The following is a 27076-nucleotide window of genomic DNA, read 5'->3' on the forward strand; positions in this document are numbered from 1 at the left end:
CGTTTTGTTGTTCCACAGGTACAGTAAAAATTCTAAACGCATTCATATTTAATTTCTTAGAACAAGCTCCTAAAAAAACGGTTTATTCATGTTGTCCGTTTAGGACTTCTTAATACAAAATTAGTATAATTTTGATACAGCATTCTATGTGATACGATTGGTATCATAAATCCATTAAAAATTTCCGTTCTTGCCCGTCTGTTTACTGTTTTCGCCGTAAATCGCACTTCGTTTACATCATTCAATTCAATGTGGGTTTTGGGTCAGAGCCCGGTTTTGGTCTATTTTGGAGATCTGGGACAATGGCAAACACAGCGGGCAGCCTTCAATATTTGCCGCAGAGACCGGGAATCTAGGAATCAGCAACCAGAACGAGGAGCCACTGTGCCAAAGATTCGCTCTCGGTCGGAATTTGTATGTGTGCCATTCGACAACACGACAGGCAAACAAAAGCTGGGGAAATCCAGGAGGCGACTGGAAAAGGGGGTAGATTATCAAACGACAAATAGACAGAAATCCGGCAGTTGCAGCAGCATCGGCGACAGCCTGAAAGCAAACTTGGCCAAATCAACAACAACAGCAGCAGCAGCTACAGCGACACAGAACAGCAGTAACAACAACAATAGCGAACACTACAACTGCAATACACAAGACCCAAACAAATTCAAATCAAACTAAACAACAATAACAGCGATGGCGAAGAATATTCATGGTTAGAACTTTGAGATACCCGTTGCTGGAATGACCCATTTTGTATTCTATATTTGTTGTATTTATTGATTTATTTGTGTTTGTTTACAGCACTTATTTCTCTTTGCTCATTTTATTTATATTTATTTATTTACCTAATTTTCAGTAATTGGGTTAGAACAAAATATCAAGTGGCAGAGGGAGGATTTTGGAAGTCTAGTGGCACCCACAGGTTCTATGTTTCAGTTCTGTTTAGGCAATTAGTTTTGAGATTTCATAGTACATTAGATTAACTTAGCTTTTATCGCTTAACAACCTTTCTTTAAGGTAACAAAATTTCCTTTTAAATATAAATAAATATATTTTTCTGCCAGACTCGTTACAAATTAATTAGCACTTTCTTGAGAAAAATATTCAAACGATGCTGTTTAGTAAGCAAGAGAAACGTTAGTCACCAAAAATTTTCCATCTAAAATAAATGAGTCATCAAAACATAATAAGGAAGAGCTCATAAATCAATGCCATTCGTGAATATAATTTTTTACAATATACAAAAAAAAAATAAAGAATTTAATACATTTTTTCCAGTGTAATGGAATATTTTGTTAGCCGATATACCCCTCTAATTTATGAGTACCCCGCATATGAAGTCGCTGCAGAGCGTAAACTAGAACAAGCAATGGGCAACATACACGCCAGCAACACCAAGTCGCCGCTAGCAACATGCAATGCTGCTAGCTCATCGCGCATGTAGTAGCAGAATCCGAACAGCGACAGCAGCAACATGCAGCAGCAACATTTGAGAGCAGCAGCAACTAACAGCATTATGACGAACGGCAGCAACATACAGCGGCAACATGCAACACCCAGGCAGCGCAGTCGACGGCGACTGCATATGTAAAAACGCATACGCCGGGTGTTCGCATGAGTTCGCTGCCACTGACGCTGCCGCAACAGCTGCCGGCGTCGCCGTCGCTGCGCTGCCCATGTTCCACGGGCGGTTGGCAACTTTATAAACACAGAGCGGATTCAGTCGTTTGGTAACTGTTGCTCATATCAGTCGCTCTCTGTCGCTCTTGGTTTGCGTGGGCATATCGGTCGTTCGGCTTGTTTGGGTTCGGCATTTCGGGATTTGATTTCGTGATTCGGTTCGGATTCGTATAAACCTGCGTCCGTTTAAGTTAGCCGGCCATTGAGCACTATCACTGCCAAAGGCATTTGGCCCAACAACGCGCCCGTGTGTGTTTATTACTGTGGCATAATCTTCGATTAGCTCAGTCCAACCGATCGGATATACCCTTAAATTAAAATAGTAATACAACGAGTTAAAAACAAAACATACACTGCACACCCCAAAACATACAAGCACACACACACACACATCATATAAAAAATATAAACCAGAGCCTTAGCGGCTGTAAAGTGCCACCGAAAAAGTACTTGGCCGTATATTTTATGCATGAAAAGCTGTAGCAAGTGCAACCTAACGCCAGAGTGACATCAAAAAAATACATATAAGGAAGCTCCAAAAAAATAAACCCGGGATTACCACTCACACACATACGCTCTCTCAAGAAGAAAAAAATATAATAAAGGAAGCCAAAGGAAGTCAGCAGCCAAATCATGTCACGGATCGTTTTTATATGTCTCGCAGCCATCTTAACAGGTAAGAATAAACAACTGGCTGGAGAAAAAGTCAAGCCAAAGACCCGCTCATGAGATGATATCACGCGCCCGTTTAAGACCCGCGCAAATGTGTGAAAAAGTTTAGCTTACTCTCTGATACAAAGACATATAGTAAATACATATATATATATTTATAAATATGAAAAGATGCCCCTAAAACGTGTTCTCACCTCAAGCTGAATGATAATATAATAGTTGAGCGGTAAACTTGATTGATGAGAGACACGACAATGCGCCGCGGGGCGGTGGAAAGTGTTGGCCATATGAAAGTGATGATTGAGTGAAAAGTTTCCCGTCATAATATCCATGAAATTGATAGTTATTCCTCTTATTTTGGCGGTTGACCCCGTTTGCCACATAATTCCGTCTGCGCATGCTCAGAGTGTGACCGAAGCTGTATTCAATCTGTGTTCGCGTTAAGTGTGACCTTTCTCGCTTTGGGTACAACTGCCATTTGCCATGCGCGAACAACGGTCGAAAAGGTCAACCACTCTTTGGTAACTGGAATTGGGCTTGTCCCTATGATCTTGGCCAGCAGCTGATTCATCAACTACTTTTTTTCGTAGCTGTTTTTTAATGGATTTTTATTGGCATCTGTGTTTATATGCGAGAGGGTTAGGAAGCTTAGTGTGCCTATAAAAAGTTTGATTGATTTTATGATGGTATTAGGATGTTTATTACTCTTTTTTCGTTCGAATCAAATAAAAACATTTAATGATTTTTTTTAATTATTGTTTTTTTTGTTATATTTCTTAATTATTTAAGTATTTTTGGAAAGTTTGAACATATTGGAATATACATGGTAATTCTCTTGACTGTAATTAGTCTTTAGTCAGCCCTTATTTTGTAGTATATTTTGAACAACAACCCTACTTGTGTTAGCATGCATCCTTGAAATTAAGAGACAACATCAGTATCCACTTGAGCCTTACTTTCATCTCTTTGTGCCACGTACGAATGAGGAAATAAATTCTATGCTATCATCCAGGCCCAAAAAACGCTGTCGGTTCTATTTAATTAAAATACTTCAATGTTTCAGCCCGTGCTTATTATTTTGTACCCTCTTATTACGTCCGTGAAGAGGGAGAACGATATATGTAAGAGCTAGCTGGGAAACTGAGACAGATTTCTCATTAGCTGAAAAGAAGATGCTGGTTTATGCTAAAGCCTAACAACATTAACACAACACACCGTACATGAAGCTGTTGCTTTTGCAGCTGTCTCATTACTGCCACAACCCCTCGGCACTTTCAGCAGTCCCTCCTCTGCTGGAACCTCTAAATTGAGAACCCTCCCCCTTGGAACCCACCCACATGACGTGACTTTAAGACAGCAGCATTTTATTCAGTCGCTAAGCCTGCGCCAGGCTGCAACCTTTCAAAGGTTTACGAAAATGTAAATGCAAAAAACTGCACACAAAAAACCAAAAAATAAAGCACGGAATCCACTGCAGGTTCAGCTCTTTCTTCCTATCTCTCTCTGTCGGCCAGTTGCCGTCTTTTTCTAGCAGGGCTTTGGCACTTCACACTGAATACTTTTACATTTTTATAGGACTGACGCATCGCAGACATCGCATCAGTTGACTGTCGGCTGGCTGTTGTCTTGCAATTATAAATGTTTAATGTAGCTCCGGCCATGGGACCCTGGACCCTTTTTTCAGATGGGAACGGGCCGGAAATTCAGCTAGCCGATCCAAGGGATACGCTTAAAAAATGTACAGAAAATTTTGGGGATAAAACCGAATTCACAGTTGGGAGTTCGATGTAGGAAATCTTTAACCATAGAATGTACTTACTGGGAAGTAATATTTTTATAAGCCCAATATTTTTATATTTTATAATATACATTTAAATTATTACAGAAAGAGAGTTTTTCGCTTGCCAAACATTTTATAAAATTTAAAAATCGTGACCGTATAAAAAATAACTATCGCCCTTTTTTAGTACAAATAAACTTTATGTGGGGCACTCCACTTTCACCACTATTTATATGAGCAGAACCCACATAAAAATCAACCACAATTTCCTTTGCAAACTTCCCATTCAATTTCATGGATACTCTTTGTGCAGAGGACTATAAAAAAGGAGACGAAGGAGATACGAACTGCAACATGTGCAGCATGTAAATAAGGCATTGCATCCAAAACCCATTCACAGTAATTCAAATGGCCAAAAGGAACTCTAGTCGTGACGTATTTAGTTATGACTGCCTCATCTAGGGGCGAACAAAAAGCGGTTCAGCATTTATGCATTTTAATGGCCACCAATTGAGGCATGTTCTATGCTATATTTGTATATGTACGTATATGCCAGCTGGTAACAAAAAATCCGGGCATTGAATTAAATACGTGCAGTATTTGCCCGGTTTGCCGGTTCTAAATGTGACTCGACCAGTGACTGTTACTGCAAAACTGTGACTGCATCTATATCAAAATTTCCTTTTTTTGGGAATCCAATCCAACCCATCCCACCCATGACATACATAATTTTCAACTCTTTTTCTACCTATGGTAATTGCAATGGGAATCGCAGAGAAGGGCAAGCTCCTCCGTCTCTCATTCATATTCATAACATCGTTTCATTTTGGCTTTTTGCTTTGCTACCTGGTCAACAAAAAAGCGTCCGAGCGACCAACTGAAAATTTTGCAGTAACTGAAACGTTCCGAAAGAGAACTGGCCAAAGGACACAAAAGCTTTATCGCACTGGGGGCTTTAGTTTTCCGAAAGGTATTCCCTTAATGAAAAGCGGGAGTTTTCTTCCATTTTGTGTGAGTGAGGAAGGAAAAGGCGGTGAATTGCTAACGGGCTTCTCTCAAATGCTTTTCTTCCGCATTTTAATTGTTTGCTTGGATTGTAAGTCTCTAATCAATCTTTGATTTATGGATGAGAACTTACATACAAAATGTATTCGTTTTTGTAATTTAGGGAGTAATTTTGTTCTATTGTTTCGTCGACAGATTCAATTTCAAGTTTGCTTCCGCTATCAATTTATTTATAATTTTCAAGCGGTTTAAATACATTCCAATGATCTGGGTGAGGTACCAATATCTTAAAATATATTGGTACAATTTTCACAGAAGAAATACATATAATTTGAAAACCCGCTTTAATTAAAACTTCAATGTTTATTAAGCCTTAGTTTAACAGTCAATTTTCTGGCCAAAAATGTCAACATTTTTCCCATTCCAAATGAATTGATTTGTTAGCCAAATTCGTTGTATCACTTTTCAGTTCGATTTTCGCCATTTTCCATATCAACACTTATATATTGCCAAATAATCGCTGGCGGGCAATTTTTATTAACGAAATTTCCAATTTAGGGTGAGAGACAAATAGAAATGCACAATTTCATGACTAATTTGCTGAAAAATGACTGAACAATGTCAACAACAACTCTTTGAATGCATCCTTTTGTATATGTATATGTGTAAATGCTTATCTGCATGTTTGTCTGTCTGTATGTAAAAGTGTGTGCATGCCCAGGAAGTTGGCAACGCTTTGGGCCATGTTGGAATTTTCGGGCCAAAAAGAGATGGAAGAAGTGCGATATTGACTAAGCGTATGCCAGGCAAATTAAATATAATGGGGATCTACCCTATTTATTCTGCTCCTCTGCCGCACGACAAAACAGTTGAAAAGACAATAAAGAAGGGAAAACCGGCAGAAAGTTGCACAGCTCATGGAAAAGTTTCCCGTTTTCCTCGAAACTGTTTTTCGGGCTGCTACTGCAAACAAGTGTGCGAGTCTCGAGCACAATGAAGCGAACTTTTGATCGATTCGGCGGCACGGTATTGTCTTTATGAGCACGTACCAAAAGCGTGAAAACGTGGCCAAAATAAGCCAAGACGTACAATTTTAAAGGGCTAGAAGGGAAGACAAAATATAAAGGTTTTTTCAAGGTACTTACTGATCAAAGAGATAAATTTATAAGGGTAGGATTTCAAAAAAAAGGTTTTAAAAAAATATTCTTAATTCGAAAAAAGTATATACAAACATAAAAATTACTTAAATTTGTGTAAGTAAATATTTTATTCTCAGTTCTTAGATAAGGCAAACTGCATTATCCTATAACGACTCATTGACTTTTGGGATTTTTTGTGGGTGACTTATAAGCTTAGTTTCACATCATATATATAGGTGCCCTAAATTCTCGAATTTGTGGTTATCAGCACGTCCCATTGTACTTCCTATTTATAAGTGACTCCCCTGTTTAAGAAAACCACAGCTTACACAATCCATTTTTAATGTCATAGCTATTTATGCGCAAGTGTACGGCTGCGATGATAATTGCAATTATTGTTTTTCTTTATTTAGAAGAGAATATTATTTATTCTGCGGCTGTGGTGATTCATAAGCTGGGCAGGTTACTCATTCAGCTGGTATACAAAAACAGTAATCGACTAATTTCACATGTATAGAGAACCGCTTGATTGACTTCATTTTCGATATCCCCGCTCTCTCTGTTTCTATATCTCTCGATGTTAGTCAGTCTCGGAGAATTGTGTCAGGTTTGTTTGGCTATTACACTGTTTCATTGCTTCTTTTTATTTGTGCTCAATGCAGTTGGCTTTGATTTGGGTCATGATTCGGGCTATTGATAAGATGTACACTGAGAAATTAGATATTATTATTTTTAAATGAAATAATTTTTGATAAATATAAAATATTAAAATATGTATCAACTTAAATATAAATATTATATATAGTTAGCAAGTTCTTAAGAATTAAAGTACAAAGTAAGTATTAAGTACAAAAAAATTGAAAACATTTTTCGTTCAGTTAAATGTAATAACACAAAATGAAGAATACAGTTTTTTAGTGTATATCACCTGCAATAGACCAACCTGCAATTTGAGTTGCATGATATACATCCAGAAGTTGCTCTGTATTCTGGTTCTGTTTTTGTTTGGGTCGCATGGGGAAAATGTGGACGATTAGATAAGGTTTATGTGGGTTGTACGAGTAAGTGTGTTTGCGGTGGGAGGAAAGGCGTATACAGTGTCCCTTATCAGCTAACGAACACATTCACGAGCTCCCTGCTAAATGTTGATAATAGTAGAAGGGGTCACTAAAGTATTGAAAATGAAAACTGCAATTCAAGTCAATCTAAAATTCAATTCAAAAGATATTCATAAATTTCTATTTATTAAATCCTTGTAATTTTGCTAGCTTTTTTATTGCTTTCATTCCATTGTTGAGCATTACCTAATTGGAAATGTAATATTATTGCACTGCCTAGAATGTACGCACCGTAATACGATCTTTCGGCTTACTGCCCCACACATATTTGGCCATAAATTCAATTAAAATTTCATCAATATCGAAATTGCTAAACAGATGCACTCACGTCGCTTTAGATTCATCTAGCACATGACCTCTCTTTCTCTACGGGAAATTGAATCAATATTTGAACATGATTTTTCTATTCTATTATGTCTCGCCATCAACTGACCGATTGAAGGAAAACTCAAAATGCTCTATAATTGGTGCATTAAATCATAATCTGTAATACGAGGGCGTGGGTGTGGTTTTGGGATTTTTGTATACTAATTAAATGTGCAGTTCTAATTAAATTTACATGAATGTCTAAATTGAATGGAATGATGCGTCATACCGACTGACTTATTGCCTCGCTTTTGGGGGCCTCGGGTTTTGGTTTTGGCTTTGCATTGGTTTGAGGTTTCAAGCTGACCCCAAATGTGCAAAATAATTGAAAATAATGTTGTGCGGGGATTTATAATTATTAATTATATCAAATCATAATGCATTTGTTTACCGCCCAGCCAAACACAGATACACAAATGAATGTCCGAAAACAGACGTGCGGAAAAATTACTGACGCCGGAAAATGACTGCCATTAATTAAACATATTTAGGCTGTATAAAAAATAGGTTAAATACGAAACCTTAAACGCAATAATCAAGCTGCATTCACAGATGGATAAACAGTCAATCAAATAAAAATAAGAGCTGCAGCGAAAAGAAATGAAAAGTTTTTTTTTCCAGATTTGCATGGGTATTAAACAAAGAAAATTGCGGCTAAAGAAATTATAACAGAAATAATAAGCGAGTAAAAACCATTTATAAGGAGTAATGGAACAGATTGTTGTCAATAAAAACATGTTTCGATGAATGCGATAATTGGATTCATTTAAGACTCACAATGAGCTTTAATTGGGTTTGAAACTTATGCACATAAAGCATGTTATAAAAGTCGATTCAAATTATATAAAAGTGCCAAATATATGAAACCTTTAAAGTACAGCTATCATAGGAACAGATTACATTATGAGTTCAGTTTTAATTACGTTTAAATGATGTAATCCAGTATAATGGCCTTATAAAAAATAACCTGACTTTACCATACCATTGCCCCCACTCTTGGTTCTAGAACCTAGCAACAGGTCCAAAATCTTCATCTAAAAGTTCAGAGACTTGGCTTCCCAACAGAGCCATTCATTGGCCTTATAACCATTTCTTGGTATGAACTCCCCGCAGACCTCTCCTTATTCATCAGTTGGCTCGGAACAAAAGCTTCGAACAAAACGAACAATCTTTTACCATACATCTCAGAAAATGCTAAAGTTTCTGGTTCCTCTCGCTCTCTTTGGATTTTTAATTTCGTATCTGAGTATCTCACGGATACACAGCGTCTAGTAGCTCACGAACCGGTTTTAGTGCTGTTTTTCAGTTTGATTTTTTATTTTTATTTTATTTGAGTTTTCATGTTGTCGGCTAGCTGTTCCAACTAGTTTCCATTTTTGTTCATTATTACTTGGTGTTTTTATTTCCCAACCTTTTCTACAAGCATTTCCAACGCTCTTTTTGCTGCTTTTGCTTTTGTTTTTGATTTTTTTAATTTGCCACAGTCTTTTCTCTTTCAAGCGTAAAAACCAAAGCACGCACACATGCGCAATGATTGGCATGACTGTGTGTTTGTGTGTTAATATTTTTAACAGTTATTATTGTTGGTTTTTTCTCCTCGTTCTACATTATTGCCTTTTATTTGGTTCTGTTGTTGCTCACTTCTGGTTTTTTATTTTACTTTTTTTTTTTTGTTTATTTAATGGGTGTTGGCAGCCAAAGAGAGTAAAAAAGAGAGGGCGTGTGTGAGAGAATTGTTAAAGTTAATTATTTTATATTTGTATTGCCTGCACGTTGTATTTGCTCAACTTTTTTGTTCGCATCTTGCTGTTTGACTTTTCAACAAAAAAAAAATACAAGAAAATACAGAAATACGTTTCGTAAAAGGTCTGTGTGTGTGCCCCCCTCGTTGGCACCTTCCCTCCACCATTCTCCTTCATGGGAGCCACCAATTTGACAGTTTCGTTTCAGGTTTCAGTTTTGACCCATTTAATTTTATTTACTTTTTGGGGTTCGACTTGGGCGTGGTTCCTGAACCCAGATCTTGAACAAGTCAAGCTTATTGTGCACGGAAAAAAATTAAAAAGGAAGTGGGCTACTTTATTTTTATAGATTACTATATAGAGCTTTTATTCTTATTAATTGGTAAAAAAGGTAACAACTCTTATGATGGAAATTTGAAAGCGGTTCAGATTTAACCCATATATTTTATTACTAAAATAAAATATTTATTGGCGATATGAACAAGTATTTATTTTTGTATTTATGGATAAAAATACAAAAATACAATGAAAAAATCAATTATCCAGACAGGTTTTAGCACATTTATAGTAGTTTTATTCTTTCTGTTATTTATTACCATTTCCTTAAAATTTATGAGTGCGTTTCAACAAGCCATAACTAATAGTTACCCACACCAAACACATAATTTAAAATCATTTACTATCTTCAGATTTTTCTTTTGCTAATGATAATCTGTACTGTGGATAGAACTAACCATAAATGTCTAAATTTGTATGGCTAGCAATTAAAGCGGTTGGGCAGTGCCAATTTGAAGAGTGGAGATGAGATGACATGCCAGAGGCTCGTTATCCCTCCATTGTTGAGCTTAACTCTCATTTCACAGAGGGGTTTGTGGACTAAGGGGGTTGAATCCACACCTTGGCCGCACAAACAAGTGTTCCCAGTGTTCCTGTGTGCAGGCAATCTCAGCCATCTCCCTCAAAACTCTGTTTAATTTGATAAATGTCCGACGTTCGTGCAACAAAACAGTTGTCAGCTGGCTGGTTAGCTACTGTAACTGGTACACTGAAAGAAATAGTGCTAATTTTCATATTATTTCTCGATGTAATATAAAACACTTAACACAACGATTGTAAGATTAAATATTTTCTTTTCCATAATCAAATTTCAGCTTTAACCTAAGGTACATAAAAGCCCTTATTTCTCTCTGTGTACTGCTACTGGTTATCCCGATTTACTGGTGTCTTTACAGCCGCACATAAGCGTGGGTGTGTGTGCCTGTCATTTACTCATTTATTGGCCAGACAATAGCCTCCACTGTACACAAAGATTGACAGACTGACTCGACCGAGATTAGGATTGATGTTAGCATATTAACATGTCAATTCAAACGGTTGGGGAAATTACACCAGGTGGATTTTCGATATGCAAACTCATTCTTCGATTTGTACAGATAGCCTGGCAAAAGAGTTTTCCCGGCTTACTTTCATGTCTTTATTAAGTTTTCATTACGACTTAATGGCGTGCGTGACTAGGCCCTAAAAAGAAGTGAAAAGCTTTGGCCATAAAAGCGGTTGCAATTCAGGCCGCAAAGCACATAGAATTAAAATTAAATTTAAATAAATTTCACAACTCACGCACTTCTCATGGGAATTACCCCTGGACTACAGGCTTTACTACCATATTTTTTAGGTAATTACTTTCAAAGTGAGCGTGTGAGTGGGTGAGTCAGGCAGGCAGGAAAGTTTTTCACTTTATGGCATTTAATTTATAAAACTTGCGGAAAAGGGCTTGCCAAGACAGAATAACTATAAAAAAGAAATGTATAGTGGAGAGAGCAAAATGCCAGCTGAAAGTTTCTCTGTCTTTTTTTCTTAACTAGCTTTGGGCTTAGTCACGCCTGCTAACTTATCGCTCGGAATGAATATTCCCATTTACTCTCCTGCTTTTTTGTGTGAGTCTCGCCAACGTTGATAGTGTTTACTTTGTTTGTGTACGCGTAGTATTTGCGGGATTTATCAGTCAGCGACTTGGCTTTATATAAATTCTATTTTTTATTTGCCACTTTTGGCCCCGGCAACCGACTAAATGAAAACTTCTTGGCGGCTGAAATGATAAACAAAAGGAGGAATGGCAGGAAAAAGTTCAAGTTTGTCGCGTTTGGATTATGAGGGGGAAACTCTGAGCAAAAGTTTAGATGATGGATGAGCCAAAGTGGGCAGGGTACATGTCTTGAGGGCAAACAATGCCAATTAAATATTAATGCAATGTTGTGGCATAAGAGACTAAGAAATTAATTTACCAAAGCTATCTCCTTGTTCTTTTGATAAGGAAATAATTTCGGCATGATATCAAGCAATGAAATATATTTTTATTTAGATAAGTCTATTACGAAATGCCTAACGTAACACAAGTTAAAGATTCTGCAGTTTTCTTTAAACATTTCCAATTTCATTTTCAACACCCTTCAAAAACCAACCGAAAACTTTCTCCCAACAAAATCGTGTTTGTAATAAAATTCACCTAAAACGGAATTTTCTCATATTTAACATAGACAAGCATTTGACTCTCCATTTTTCTAATTTCCGCATTTAATTTAGTAATTAAAAGCGGCAACATACACACACACACAAAAAAAAAAACTCTTTTACAACCGAGAAGCAGAACAACTTTCACCTTGAAGGCAGACAGTAGAAATGCTTACTGGCATTTACAGTGCCGACAAAAAGTTTGCGCCAATCATAGCGCTCTATGCGAGTATAATACGGAATTAAAGTTATAAACAAACTTTTTAAAAAGAGAGCAATTCAACAGGCCAAAAATGCATTTACCTCCCACCAACTAAGAGTAATTAAAATGTTTGCAGACTAAATAAAAGCTATGGGAAATACTATTATGGTGGACGATGAAAAAATTTAAAAATTTCACGCATTTAAGCTGAATTGATTATGATTTTTATTTGTTCTATTAACCGGCAATGTCTGGTCAAATTTGATTGCTGTAATTATGCTTGTAATATGATAAAAATACAAATTCCCGTGGCAGACGCACTTTATGCATATGCTCAAATTATCTATAAATGTGTTTAAGTGAAAAATTATTTTCATAATCGAATTATGGCAATTATTTTATGCCACAGCCTCTGTGTATTGTTCGGTGCAAATTTTACTGAAATCATTTCTAATTTAGCTCGATAATTTGTATGTTTATATTATGATTTTGCTTGAAAAATCATCGTAGTATGATTATGATTATGAAAAATGGAAATTTTTCGATTCATTTAAATATCAACAAAATCAACGCTCAACAGCAACTATATTTTTAAATGCCAATGGGGTATAAGCTTCACATCAAATATTTTTGTTTAATAAGCAGATATTTTTCATCAAACTTATACTATGATAACTTAGAATCACTCAACTTGACTAGAACTTGCTTGTTCGCGGCGATTTCAAGGCTAAACAGCAGCATTTAGAACAAGTTTTTGCATCTTTCGAAATCTAGTTTGCCTTAACTTGCTCTGCAATCTGCGCACTCCACAAGTTGCATTTTTTCCCCTCCTTTTGCTAGACAACAAGTGGCTCGTAAATGGTTTACAACTTTGTCGCCTAACTAACTGGAAGCCGGCTAAAGTGAAAGGCCAGGGGATTGGAGCTGACCCGGCAGTAAAACGTCATTAAGTGCCCAAATTCAATTTTCCTTGCACTTAAGCGATTGCAGTAGTAGCCCTGCAGAAGAAGGCTTAGAAGTTGGGATAAAAGTCCGAAGAGCATTAGAGTAAGACCAGTAGCAAGCCACTGGCAAATCAAGGCCAACAACGTTTGAACCTTTAAGCAGCAACTTAAAAATCTGCAATGGCAAAAGCAGCAACACTAGCAAGTACAGCTGAAAAAAAAATTGCTTATGGCTGCCAACAGCAGCAACATTGACTACAAAACAGCAGCTACACCAGCAGCTGCAGTAGTAACAAAGGTACACAGAAAGAAATGCTTTATGTGGAGTTTTCGTTTATTTTCTTTTCGCTTATATATATTTTTAGGAAATGAAAAACTATAAAATCATATATACTCAACAGTATATAACTTTTTGTTATATTCCTCCAGTAATTCACCAAATTTTTCTTTGTGCAGCGACAACATAAGCTATAGCTGGCACAAACAAATCTTCGTTTTGCGGTATAGAAAGAACTAGTACTCCGGCAAGTTGGCTCTTCTAAAGCCAAAGCCAAAGCAAATCGACCTAGTTTGGTGGGCCCAGCCCGAAGCCGACTGCTCCGCACTTGACTGGGTCAAGTAAAACCTTTTTGTCAGCGATAAACAGCGGCTGCAACCGAGACCAATTTAACGGTCGGCCATAAACTCAGCGACTGGCTTGACAGCAGCACAACAAAAGCCAAACAACTTTTGGCCAAGTGGTTCTAGTTTGGTCTATTTTTTTCCTATTTTTCTGCGGTGCCCATAAAAAAAAACCATAAATAAATGCGGTCGTTAGCAATGAAACCTTTTTTTAGGCTCCTCCAAATTAGCGGTTTTTGTTGTAATTATTGCCACTGTTATGAGTTATGCAAAAGCCAAAGAAAAACCAAAATATGGAAATTACGGATGATATAAGACCCTGTGACGTTCTTAAGTGAGAAATAATTGCCATTCTCCGAAACGTTATAGTACTCGTAAAATTTTTTCCTTTCATTTCGCTGACATTGAACATTTTTATGAATGGAGAACGAGCGACTGACTCACCAGCCGCCGCCTCAATCGCACTAATTGAAAATGATTCACGTAGTGGTCGTGAGTGTGAGTCGCTCTAATCAAACTGCTGTTGCTAGTCCCGTTTTCGGTTTTCGCAATTTTCCCCTTGCGGAAAAATCGCAGCTGCAGTTTGTGGGTCTCGTTTTAGCCGAGATTTCAGCCCGACCAGACCAGCAATTGTGGGCTATGAAACGTGTTCTTAGCCATGGGGCGAAAATCCGGGCATGGCCCGGGCTCTATGTGTGACGATGGATTTCCCCCAGAAAATTTCTGTATTGCATTTTTGGGGGAAATGTCTATAAATTGGGCATGCGACCGAGCTAGGCGAAACGAAATGAAATTTTGTTGGCGCCAGGAACGCAAAGGAAATGCATTGAAGTTTACCAAATGCTGACCAACTGATAGATGAGTGACAGATATTTTTGGTGAATTTCGGGTAGCAGAACAATTTGTCAATTGAATAGAAAAACAAGTGTCATGTGCTGGGAGCTGTTTTTCCTTTCAGTTAGAGCTTTTAATGGATTTGGAAAAAAACTAATTTGAATTAGGCTTAAAGGAACCGTTAGAGCTGATGCACTTTCTTTAAATATTACAACTTGATATAAGGAACTTTAAAGTTAATACAAGAAAACAAAAATTATATGAAAACCAAATTCTGCCTTTTTTATTTCTGGAAGATTGAAATTTTACCTTAAACAAAAAAACCTTAAATTAAGCTAAACTACTTCTTCTTAAAATTCCTTTACTAATTCATTCGAATTTCCAATTTCTTTTCTAGGTAAGCAAGATATTCCCATTGATTTGATCCAACCTCAGTGATCTCACGTAAGTCGATCCCGAAATTTATGTATCTGAAGCGAAAGTTCTGTGAGGAAATTTCGGAAGCCAGACACGTTCACAATAAATGTCACTTGTTGGCAGCTGGCTGCCGGAAAAACTATTAAAAAAGAATTATCACCTTCTCGAAAATGTCATCAACACGAGACACGAACCGTGAAAAAGAGGAAAAATCTACGAGCTGAAAAAGAAAGTTGCTGTCACAATTGGTAAACAGAAAACCGACTCAAAAGCGGAAGCGAGCTGTAAACAAAAGCCGACAAAACGTTTACTTCTTCAAAATGATTTTTTTTGTTTTGGTTTTTTAGAAATTTTGAAGTTAAAATTTTAAATGTTAGGCTGCTGACAGCTGTTTGACCGAGCCGAAACCCGTGAAAGTGGAAGGCTCTTCGGTTTGGCTTGGAAATGCCCAATTGTTTACGTTTTCGCTAAGGAGAAGTTCGAGCGAGAAATGTAAACAGAATGGGAGGGAAAACAAACGAACACGCCCATAATTAAAGCAAAACAAAAGGCGTGAGGCGGCGCACGCACATGAAGGCAGGTCATAAATATCTTTGAACCAAAGTCGGAAAATCTTTTTTGTTCACTAGCACATGGGGTTTTCATTAACAGGAAGGTTGCGGCCATTAACACGTCCCGCTGGGAGTTTTCAAGAACTTCGAATCCAAATCCACAAATAGCAATTGGATTTGGTAACTGTTAATGATTGCTTGCGTACACTAAAGGAAAAATCAAGGAAATTATTTAAGGTCGAAGGTTTAACCTTTTCATGTAACTTTTTGATTGATTTATAGATGTATATATTTCCCTGTGAAATCCGAATCGACATTTTCCTTTCTTTTTTCTCAGTGCAGGCCTCAATTAGTTTCAGCACGTGTTTGTAACAAGTGCAGGCAATTGCAATCCGATTACGATTACGAATCAACTGCAATCAAGTGCAGCAACTGCAAATGTCATTGGCCCTCGTTTGAACTTCACTCAGCTAGCTGTGAGTGTTACCTTTCTATTTCCCCACCCCCTTTACTTTTCCAACTCTCCCCTTCTTATTCAGCAAGAGTTTACCGGTACGCTTTCATCAAATTGTTTTCCGGCTTTTGTTTTCGTTCGCTCCCTTGGCTGCCAATTTTTTTCACTCCTCTGCGGTTTTTCGTGATTTTTGCCTTGTGATATCGTTTAAGTACATCTTGTTTGGGGGCGTGGCACAACCAAAAACTTTAACAAAAATTTTATGCAATTTCATTTGGGATAAATCGAAAAGAAAAAAACAGAGAGAGTACCACCCAATTCAATTAAAGTTTCTGGGCCCCGAAAAATAACGTAACAAACTGAAGTCAACTCTAATTGAATTTCAACCGTTCACCGATTGCGGTTATAGAAACTGGGATTTTCGGGTGGCTCATGACAAATCAATTGACTTGCAACCGAATAAAATCAAATGTTTTGCAGCCCAAAAACCAAAATCCGCAAATGTTTTCAATGTTGTGCGGGTGTCTCCTTTTTTTAATCTGTCGCTTCGAATGTGACACAAAATGCAAACGGGCGAAACAAATCCACAAAATATTCTCAATACAGTGATTTAGAATGTTGGGCTTAGCAGTGGGTGGAACCACAATCTGTTGCACACATGATTTCATTTTTATTTCCCATTAAAAACACATAAAAATCAAACGCAAATAACAATGGCCAGAGCGCGGGCAAACACAAAAATAAATAGTAGAATGTCTAAAAAATATTTATTTGCCATATATAAATTTCCGAGTAACGAAATTGGTTTGGGATTTGTGGCGTGTCGGGTGGATAAGGAGGGTCTGAGGTTTAACCCTTTAATTTTTTATTGGGTTAGTGGTTAGACTGGTGCTTCGTAGCGGGTTTTACATAAAGGGTTTATTATTTTCAAATTGAATTTGGTTCGTGTTGGCCTTTCGCTTGAACGCGAGGGTTAAATAGAGTTTGTCTGGTGAAATTGGTTTTCAGCTATAAAATATTTGTGAAAAATAGATATTACATTACATTTATTTTCATAATTAATTTCCAAAGTTTTAATGTCATAATTTACATTTTAAATGTCCTCAACACATTGTAATTTTTTGGGGTATTTGGTCTCGCTAAAGAGTAAAGTCTTTTAATATCTCTGACATATATTTTCACGCTTCTCTTTCGTAATCATATGTCATGATTGATCCAATACTTTTCCCCTGATAATCTCTGAACACATTTCCATATCTATAAATAGAAGTGAAAATAAATCGATGCATTTTAAGGGCCTCCCATTTTCCCCAGATATCGATGCAACCCGACGATCTGAAGCTCTCTCCGTTCTGTAAACACTTCACACAGACAGTGCCCATCTTGCATCTTTCAGGTTTTTCTGCCTTCTGTTTACCATGCAGCCCTTTTGTGCTCATTATTCTTCATTATTTGTATTTTGATTGTTTTACTGATGTGCCCGCCTCTCGCCCACAATGTAAACCCTGTTTAATTTCAAGGAAAAATATTTATTGATTGCACTCCCAGGAAATGGAAAACAAAAATGTGAAGGGAAAAGCTTCGGTGAGGGTGAGTGAGGAATTTTTTGAAGAATGCCAATTGTGATGGGTATGTGTATGGGTTTGGATGAAAACTGGGAAAAAGGGGAGTTTGGAATGATACCACTTGAGTGCCAGACAAGTGCCGAGCTTTGCATGCCAAGTGGGGTTTTGCAACTGTCAGATTCGCTGATACAGTGGAACTTTTCTAGTAAATTAAACCTATTTTTGGCTTTAATTTACAAACAAGTTCTTATATGGCTTGTTTGTCCTAGTTATAATAATATCATTACTTTAAATTAAGTAAAAAAGAAATAAGAAACTTCGAGTTTTAACATTTCTTTTTAGCATGGCTTCTCTGTGTATGTGGATTTGCAAACAAAATTTATTATACCCCAATTAGTCATGATCTAGAGACTCGACATGTTGCATCCTCTTGGGTTAGTACTTTTCTTGTTTTTAGGGGGCGTTACATAAATCTCTGAATAATAGGGAGGGTAAATAGGAGTAGTGACAATTGAATCTAGCAGATCCACGCCCCATGCCGCAGCCTCTTATCATTCTCGACATCCACAGAAGTTCCGCTTGGCAGGCAGCCGGAATCACTCCTCGGATACAGTTCGACATTCTCCAATCGTTCTCATTTTCGCTCCCCTTTCTCCAATTGTATCTGCATCTGTGTGTCGTTGTATCTGCATCTCAGTCATCCAGTGGCATGTTTCATTTGGCATGTGTGGCATACACACAAGTGCCTTTCTCTCAAGTGGGCTGCATGCTGTTTGTTCTTTTTGTTTATGCATCTTTGTCGTTCTCTGTTCCTTTTTTTTTTACTGTGGTTTAGTTTTGCATTTCGCTTTGTTTATCCATCAATGGCGACTGACAAGAAACATGCAACACCACCATCGTCAACAATAAAAACTACATCGAATAGGTATAAACAATGGCAACTTCTCTGTCGATTTATGTTTTTGTTGCCTGCTCAATTTAATTTCCTTTAATTCCTATGCCATCTGCGGTTGTCTCCTTTGCGGCTGTCATTGTTTATTCGATTTATTCTTCGTTGGGTTTTTATGAAAATGTTTATAAAATATTTCCGTTCTGATTTGACAAGGCGTTGATTGAAATGGGTTAAAGCATTCATTAGCCATCTTGAGAATTTGATTTTAAAGCAATTGATTTATGTGATTCTCAATCAACGAACAATTTGATTGCTCAAAGAGGAAAACCTATTAAATGCAGAGTTCAGAGAAACTTGCAAGTAAAAGGTGAAAGAAAAGGCACAAACCCAAAGCAACAGCTATAAAAATACAAATTGTAATCTGATTACAAAAATCACATTAAAATTTCCAAATGCAAGCAATTCATCTATGAAAATTCCCAAGAAAACAATTGCTTAGAAAATCAGAACACGAAAAGAGGTTTATTAATAATGGTGATATGTAGTTCTCAACTGACCGTTAGGATGCGTGGAGTAATCCCCTCAATAAAAAAAAAACATGACTAAGGCGATTCGCTGGCTACTTATGTGAAACGAAGTCAATGCCCCAAATAATCCAAATTTTAGCTTTCTCATCACCACAAACATGAAAAAAAAAAAACCAAACAAGCAAGCCAGAAATATCAGATTCTTTCTCAAGCCCAACACCATGATTTCATTTACCTTCATTCTTGGTCAATGATTTAAATATTTTCTTTAGCCTTAACAAATTTTCATGTTAATGAATGTTTTCTTTTAACTTAACTTTTTCGGAACTTAGGTAAAACAAAAGTTAACTGTATGGTAGGAACTCATACTTCTGCATAATAATTATGAGAAAACACAAAAAAGGTGAATTAATTATCAAGAAAAATACATAAAAAACGTGAGGGAATATGATAGCAAAAACAAGAAGAATGTTCCCTCGACGAAAAGTCTTAACTTACAATTATGAATTGCTTCCGTCTGAATTTTTTTCTGCATTTTGTGGCGAAAGTTGTACTGATAATTCGTGAGGCTTATGTTGTTTAATGTTGCGGTTATTGTTGTAATGACATTGATCAAGTTGACAAGTGCTTTTTACCCAAGAAGGTCAATTAAAAGCTCTCTGAACTGTCTCTTTTAATTGACTGGAATTAAATTGTTTGCCTTAGTTTGTTGCTGTGTAGGCGTTTGTTTCTTTTTCAGTTTCAAATCGATTAAGTCCGTATTCAAGGTGGAACCAAAATGCTTAGAGAGTCACTTGACAATTTCCTGCAATTTAGCTGTTGGTTTATTTTTACCTCTTTTTTGTAATTTTTCGTTTTCGTGTTTACGTATCTATTGCCTGAATGAAGTTTTAGCCAAACCAAGAGAAACAACCAGAAAATAAAAAAAAAAAAAAAATAAAAACAATTAGGTTGTTGCAAAAATTCCGAGAGAACTCTGTTTTAGGGGGGCGAGTTGGGGGCACCGGGGATCCTCTACATGTGCTGTTGTTAAACTTTTTCTCAGTTTACCCGTTGTTCATGTTGTTTTCGCTTTGCTTTTGCGTTGCTTTTGTAATTGCAACATAATTTGCTATTACATGCTACTTTTTGTTGCTGCCTCAGTTTTGTGGGTCTCTGGGTCTCGCAGCTGTTGCGAATTGTTCATAGAGAAAGAGAAAACCAGGGCGGACGGGGAAGGAAAGACAATTACCAGCAATTAGAAACAAATTGCTTAAGAAAAAAATAAGAATATCGCAGAAGAGCAAAAAAACAACCGGAAATGGAGTGCACACTAGAGTTATTTTAAAAGATTCGCCGAAAAAAATTCAAAACTATTTAAGAAATCCTAAAAAGTTATTGGGTAAGAAAAATATGTAAAACTAAAAATAACTAAATTCAATGATTATAAGCTTGTAATCTTTTACAAGACAAAACAAAAAAATGAATAATCCCGTCTTTTTTTTCAAAATTGTCTTTTAATCTTCGATATGTTACAAAAATATGGTAATGAAATTGCGAAACCAATAATTTAAAATTCATTTTAAAATAAAATCAAATCAAACCAAATATCGATTAGTAACAAAAATCCATTGAAATAATTAATGTTGACGCTTTAAAAAAAAACGAAAATATTTATGCTATCAGATTAAAAAACAAAGCTTTCTTTTAAAGCCCACAAAAAAATAAAAAGTTAAACAGAGTTATAACTTCGAAATATTTTTTTGTCCTGTCTGAACCATTTGCCCATCTGGCCTTCCGGCATCCGGCAGATAATCCCTAATTAGTTACATATTTAGTGGACTACATATGCTGAACTTACATGGCCAGAAAAACAAGCCCCCGCATTTGTATCTTTCGCTCTCTAGAGGCCCTCGGGCATGGACACGCTAACTATATATAGATATACCCGTAGTCGTAAATAAAAAAATACCAGTTAAATGGCAATTCGTGTTTTGTGTTTTGCACAGAGGCAGCGACACAACGGCACAATAATAAATGCAACACGGTTCAGGGTTTTAGTCAACTATTTTTATTTTCCCGTAGCATTTTTCACATTTTCACTGGTCGAGTGTGCGCAGGCTTTTCGCACAGACTGTGTAAAGGGCTGCGAATTGATGTTGCTGTGTATGAAAACGTAATTAACAACATTTTACGGTAATTTTTTTCAACTTTTCAATTCGCTGGAATGGGGGAAAAATCTGTAAGGGGACTGCCAACGCAAAATGGCATAACTTATGGCCTCGTTTGCGTACTTGCTTTTTTTGTTCATTTGCCTCCTGCAACGGCTGCCTCTACAATTAACTCACTTAAAATACTTTTGCTCTAGAGTCGCATTTAATGATTAACTTTGCATTTTGTTTCCTCTCCCCCTTGCTCTTTGTTTTTTACTAAGTGGCTACAAAAACCCAATTGACTGCTGGCTTTGCTTTGATTGCCAAAACAGGAATTAATAAAACTAATATGGAATGACCCATCAAAGTCAATTATTGGCCACCGCCCTCTACAAATTGAGGCCCATCGTAAAAAAAACAGAAAACTATTTCCATGCTCAATTGATAAAGTTCATGCCCCCGAAGAGAGGCTGCCTCAGAAGGGAACTTGCCACTTGAACTTTTTTCAGTGGAGGAGCGGAGAGGAGAGCTAAATTTAAATGAGTATGCCAGAGGGGAAGCAACAATAAAAAATAAATATTTTTCAAGTGACTCAGTTGGGGATTAAGCTGATACACTTATACAGAGCTTTTGGGCGGATATATTTTCCGAAATTCGAAGTATTTATACAAATTAGGGTAAGTCAAAATGTTGATTGGGATACCACAGTCAAATATTTCGACACAACTCTAGTTCAAACGTATATTTATTGAGGTCTTAAATGCTAAACAAATGTGCAAACTGTTGGTTGCAAATGAAAATAAACAATATGGCAAGGATTTGCTGCCCAATTTTCGAATAATCCGAGCTTAAACATGTTTCAGTATAAATCAAACACGATTTAATAGAAAGTTAAATGATAAGTGTTTCTCTGCCCAAAGAATAATCTTTTATAAATTACTAATCATTTATTTTGTCAATTGTCTATTTAGGCCATTTTAAAGAGCATTTTAAACTTTATTTTAATATTTATGGGTCTCTTTATTAGTTACACTTTTTTAGAAAATCCAAAATATGTAGTTTTCCCTTTTTTATAATATTTTTCAACCATATTATTAAAGTTAATTTGTGGGTTCTTTGGCCGACTTCTTTGCCACAGTTTTCCACAGAGACTCCCTTTTGCCACGCGTCTTGCATAACATATTATGGCTGCCTTGCCTGCGTGGGTATAATTATGCCTATTTCCTATGTGCGCCACATTTCCATACAAGCTGCTCTTGTATATATATGTTAATGCATATATATTTTTTAATGCCACTTAAAATACAAATTGCCTAGATCTCTGTCTGAATGGCACACGTTCAGGGCTGCAGGGCTGCGTGGCTGTAGATGGTTCTGACCCCCGTAGACCCCCAACCGCTACATACTATATGCTATATGCGTAATTGTCTCAATTATTCACCAAAATGAGCCGCCATCCAGCTGCATTTGTGTGTTTGCTACTGATTTCATATGCGCCTTGTCTGCAGAGTTTGCTTGCCACCAAAACCACCCACCGTCGGCCCCTTAACCCTTGAATGCACCGCCCCCCTTAGCCTCATCTTATCCGAACTGTTTGCATTTGGGGCCAGAGCGCGCGCGTTGCAAATTACATTTGTATGCGTTTTGTGCACGCATTGCAATCGCTTGCATATAAATTGCGCCGCAAATGCAAAGCCACAACAATTGTTGCCTCCGTACGATGCATCACCATCCCCTCACTCCTTACCCCATTACCCCGCTAAGCCACCATTGCATTGAACCCCCCAAAAAGCCCCCGGTTCACCCCTTTAGGCAGTCATTAATGCGCCCGCCATGATGATGACTATCTTATGCTTATGCATGTTGACTTCAACTTCGGCTCGCTGTACTGAGAGAAATTGCTTACGTGTTTGTGAGGCTGTTCTTTAATTTTAAGAACTCTTGGTGATTGATGATATCTAGTTCTTTAAATGAATTTTTCAGCATTAACCTTTATTTTATATTGATTTGGTTAAGTCTCGATACCTATTTTATAAGAATGCTTAGGCTTATACAGATATTTTTCTCAGTGATTTAGAGGCATGAGGTAGTTGCAATACAGACGGCGCCTGCTCCACATTTGGCAGTTGAAACCGACTTGGAATGCTGTTTGCTGTTGGCTGAACGCTGATGACTTGATGTTGACTTCGGTCGATTTATTTGCTGAGCTGCGATTTACATGAAAATTTACCACACAAATTTAACCAAGTCTGATCCACGCCCCTTGACTCTCCCACCCCCCTTTGGCACTGCAATTAAAGGTTTTTTGTTGGTGGCCAAATTGGCGAGCTAACTGGAAACTGGCCAAGAATGGCCCGGACTATGGCTAACTTGAAATCTATGTAATTAGTGCCTTCCCCTTCATTTGATATGGCTAACTCTCCGAATTCTCGGCTCGATCTGCGGTTTATTGCTGGTCTCAGCCTGATTTATTTGGCAGATAACGACTTTGGGTCGATTTTATGAATTTTAAGCAATATCCGGTCATGACTTTGGTAGGAAAATTGTGGGAAATTAAATGTACTTGAGACAGTTTGACGATCGGATGTAGGTGGGTGGGTAACTATATATATACCAAAAGGAAAGTGAAGAAAAATAAATTAATTACAATGATTATATAAAGTTGTCCAGGTTTTTTGTCAAAATAAAAAACAATTCAAGCAATAATAAACATCCATGAAAATAAATATAAACGCTTTTTGACAGCTTAAGTTCTTTTATAATTTAAAATATTAATCATCCGCATCATAAATGTAGAATATTTTTTAATTCCATATTTTTATCCATGAAATAGTTTACATATTTCTACGCACATTCACATTGAAATAGTTCAAGTCCATCAACGAGTCTTTCTAATTAATTGAGTTTCAAATTATAACTGCAAATGCCGCACATAGCAAACATTTTCATTGCCGCGAGTGAAAAAAATTATTAATAAATAATTAAAAGCCAATTAAAAGCGACTAACAAAGGCAATGACGACAGCCACTTGTCGCAAACTTTCACCTGAAAACAGCCACTCCCACTTAACGCCTATTTAAAGGTTAAATCAAATATGAATTGTATAATTTGCAAAAACGTCAACTAAGAGCAAAAATTACTTTCGCCTGGTAAATTAATCACTGTCAATCTATGAGTAAGGTATCTGCATAAAGCGGTCAATCATCAATCTAATTACTGTCAATTTTCTACCGACAGACACACTGAAAGAAAACCAGCGAAATTTACACTTCAATTACACATTTGGATTGGTGTACTCAAAGTGCAATGCACTGAATTAAACTGGAAAATGCTGTCAACTGAAAATGGAAAGCTAACATCCATTATGCAGGCGACTCCAACTCCGTCTCTGACTCTGGTCTGTCCAGTTTTCCACTCTGGGACTCTCGAACCGAGGCAATTAATTTACGAGCTCAGTGAACATTGGCTTAGCTTTCACATCACTCGGGGCAAATAGATAAGAGCCCGGCCAAAAAGTCGGTCTAATCCATGGCCTGGCCTACACTTGGATCTCGCGTCAGCTTTATGGCATTTAGCTGTTGCTTTTTATGATATTGGCACAGCCGCTGCCAGTGCTGGATATTTGCTGGCAACAGCCACTCCGGCTGTAAGTGGCTCTAATCCTGTCCAGCAGTTTGGCAGCAGTGACCCGAGCCGAGCCGGGCGATTCAAAGTGAAAGGGTTTTGGCCCGAACCGCAGTTGGCCATTGGCCACACAAGCAAACAAAACATTCGAAACGGAACACTTGGCTGTGTTGGCATTTTCGGGGTCACTTTGCATTCGTGTGTTTGGTTTTCCTATAATACAGCCACTGCAGTTTCCTAAACATTTTCAAACCCCTTTCGACCTTCACCATATCGCCATTTCCCGAGCCAAGTATTTAGCTCTTTTGTTCGTCCATTGCTAAACTAATCCGCCGACATTTTTGGGCCAGCTTGGACAAAGCGAAGGTAAACTTATTTTGGGCTTTGGAGATAGAACTGTACCGCTATTTTTGTTGTTACTTTTTATATTAAATTTAAATGTTAATTTTAGATCACAAAATTTAGCTCACATATTTCCTTTTGGCCACTTTTACCGAAATGAAATTTTCATGATTTATTTACGAAACCTCCCCGACATACCTCTTAGACGCTTGCTTTTCACTCAACTTTACCATACTGTGATCATGATGACAAAAACTCTTTTGATTTCCTACCAACTTTTACAACGGAACTCACTCATACACCGATTTTCCTCAGGGTTTCCCTAACCGTCCCCTCCCCACCCATTTTCTGCCTTAGCAAGTGTTGGGTTTGGGGCGTGGCATCAGGTGGAAATGGCAGCCTTTGTTTTTCCATTTAGACATGCAATGCTGCACTTTTTTGTCTCCTTCTCTCTGGCAACACTTTTCGGTGTTGCTTTCAATTCTGTTTGTTTTGTTGCCGTTTTTTGTTATTTTTTTTTTTTGTTTTGTTTTGTGTTTTTGGCCTCAGTAGTTTCCTTTTTTGGCATCGGTTGTTGTAGTCGAGTTTGCCATTTCCGTGGCGCTCATGCGTATAATTTTGCTTGAGGCTGTCGCCGAGTACGAAACAATAAGGCCAACACCCCCCGAAAATCCCTCTTTTTCCCCGCTTTTCCCTTGATTCACTCTATCAGTTGAAAAAGTCGAATGTCTGAAGTAGAGCCAAAAACTGGGGACCAACGTGACGTATGCGCAATGTGACAAAACAACAACAGAAACCAGAACAGAAAACGAAAATGTAAGGAAAAAACGAAATATTGAACTGAAATTGTAAAAATGTTAAAGCATTCCAAAAGGGTATATAGGGTATTTCGTTTTTCGTTTAATTTTCATGCAAAAATCGAAGTTCGTTTTGCTCCCTTTTTCTTTGATTACATTTCCCGGAGGAATGTTGGCAGTTTTCTTCACCGATTTAAACCTTAAATTATGGTCTCCACATTGACAATTGTCACATGGCTGGGCACAGCATTGGAAAATGGGGGAAGTACGGGAGTTTTTCAGAAGAGTGGGGGCGGCTTTTCCACGCTTCAATGCCCCATTTCAGGCGCATCTCTTTTCTCGTTCGTGAGTGGACAATGGCTGTGTTGAGGAATCTGTTTCCACTTTTTTTCTCCATTTTTTCGCCGGTCTTTTGTTCGGGGAACAACGTGTTAGTGCTGCTGCACAAAAATGTGCATTGGAAAACCTTTAAATATTTTTCAACCTTTTTTTTTTACTTTTTTGTTGTTGTGGTTTTTGCTTTACGTTGAAGTTGAAGTTTATTTATCTAAGTTTAAGATCAACACGAAGGCAACCCCTTGAGAAAGTCCAACCCGGTTTTCCTTCCCCTTTTGCAACATGCAATCATGCACCACCTGCTGCTGTTGCTGCTGCTGATGTTGCTGGTGTTAGTGTTGCATGCACGACGGCCATATCAGCAGCACACAGAGAAAAAATTGGGGTCATTTTTGTTTTAATATTGTAATATCAATAATCTGATAAATCACATCATAAGAAATGCAATCCATTTTCATTCAAGCAATTACGAAATTTATTTATAGCTTTATTTTAAAATGTTTTTAGAGTTAACTACCCTTAAGGTCATTTAAAAGCATCCAAAATCCTTAAGGTTTTTATTCCCTGTGCATATGCAACAACAACAAGTGCGAGTGCCTTCAGCGCCATCATCGTCGTCATCATAAATGGCCGATGCACAAAGCTCACGTTCTCCTCGTTACGCGGGTCTGCTTTTTCCTTCTCAGTTTTCTTAGGTTTTTCTTTCTTTTTTGTGTTTTTATTTTCTTTTTCGGTTTTTCCAAGCTTGGTTTTCCCTTTACTAGTGGTCCCATATGCCTCAAAGTCGTTGCTTCTGGTTAAAGGTTTTTAGCACGGGAGCCACTCTCC

The 27076-nt window shown here is 37.4% G+C and overlaps 1 protein-coding gene across 5 annotated transcripts in view; it reads left to right on the top strand.

The window, feature by feature from the left end:
- Window positions 1–1711: 1711 nt before the first annotated feature.
- The window catches only part of LOC108105660 (fasciclin-3), a 73645-nt gene continuing 48280 nt past the window's right edge, over window positions 1712–27076 (top strand). For 4 of the 5 annotated variants that reach the window (XM_017212349.2, XM_041818314.1, XM_017212346.2 and 1 more), the window contains exon 1: window positions 1712–2356. In XM_017212349.2, coding sequence (XP_017067838.2) covers window positions 2314–2356 — 43 coding nt within the window. In that variant the 5' untranslated portion in view covers window positions 1712–2313. The remainder of the gene's footprint in view (window positions 2357–27076) is intronic. The other variant, XM_017212352.2, reaches the window with a different exon arrangement.

Source organism: Drosophila eugracilis, unplaced genomic scaffold (assembly GCF_018153835.1).
Source record: "Drosophila eugracilis isolate 14026-0451.02 unplaced genomic scaffold, ASM1815383v1 contig_1197, whole genome shotgun sequence".
NCBI lineage: Eukaryota > Metazoa > Arthropoda > Insecta > Diptera > Drosophilidae > Drosophila > Drosophila eugracilis.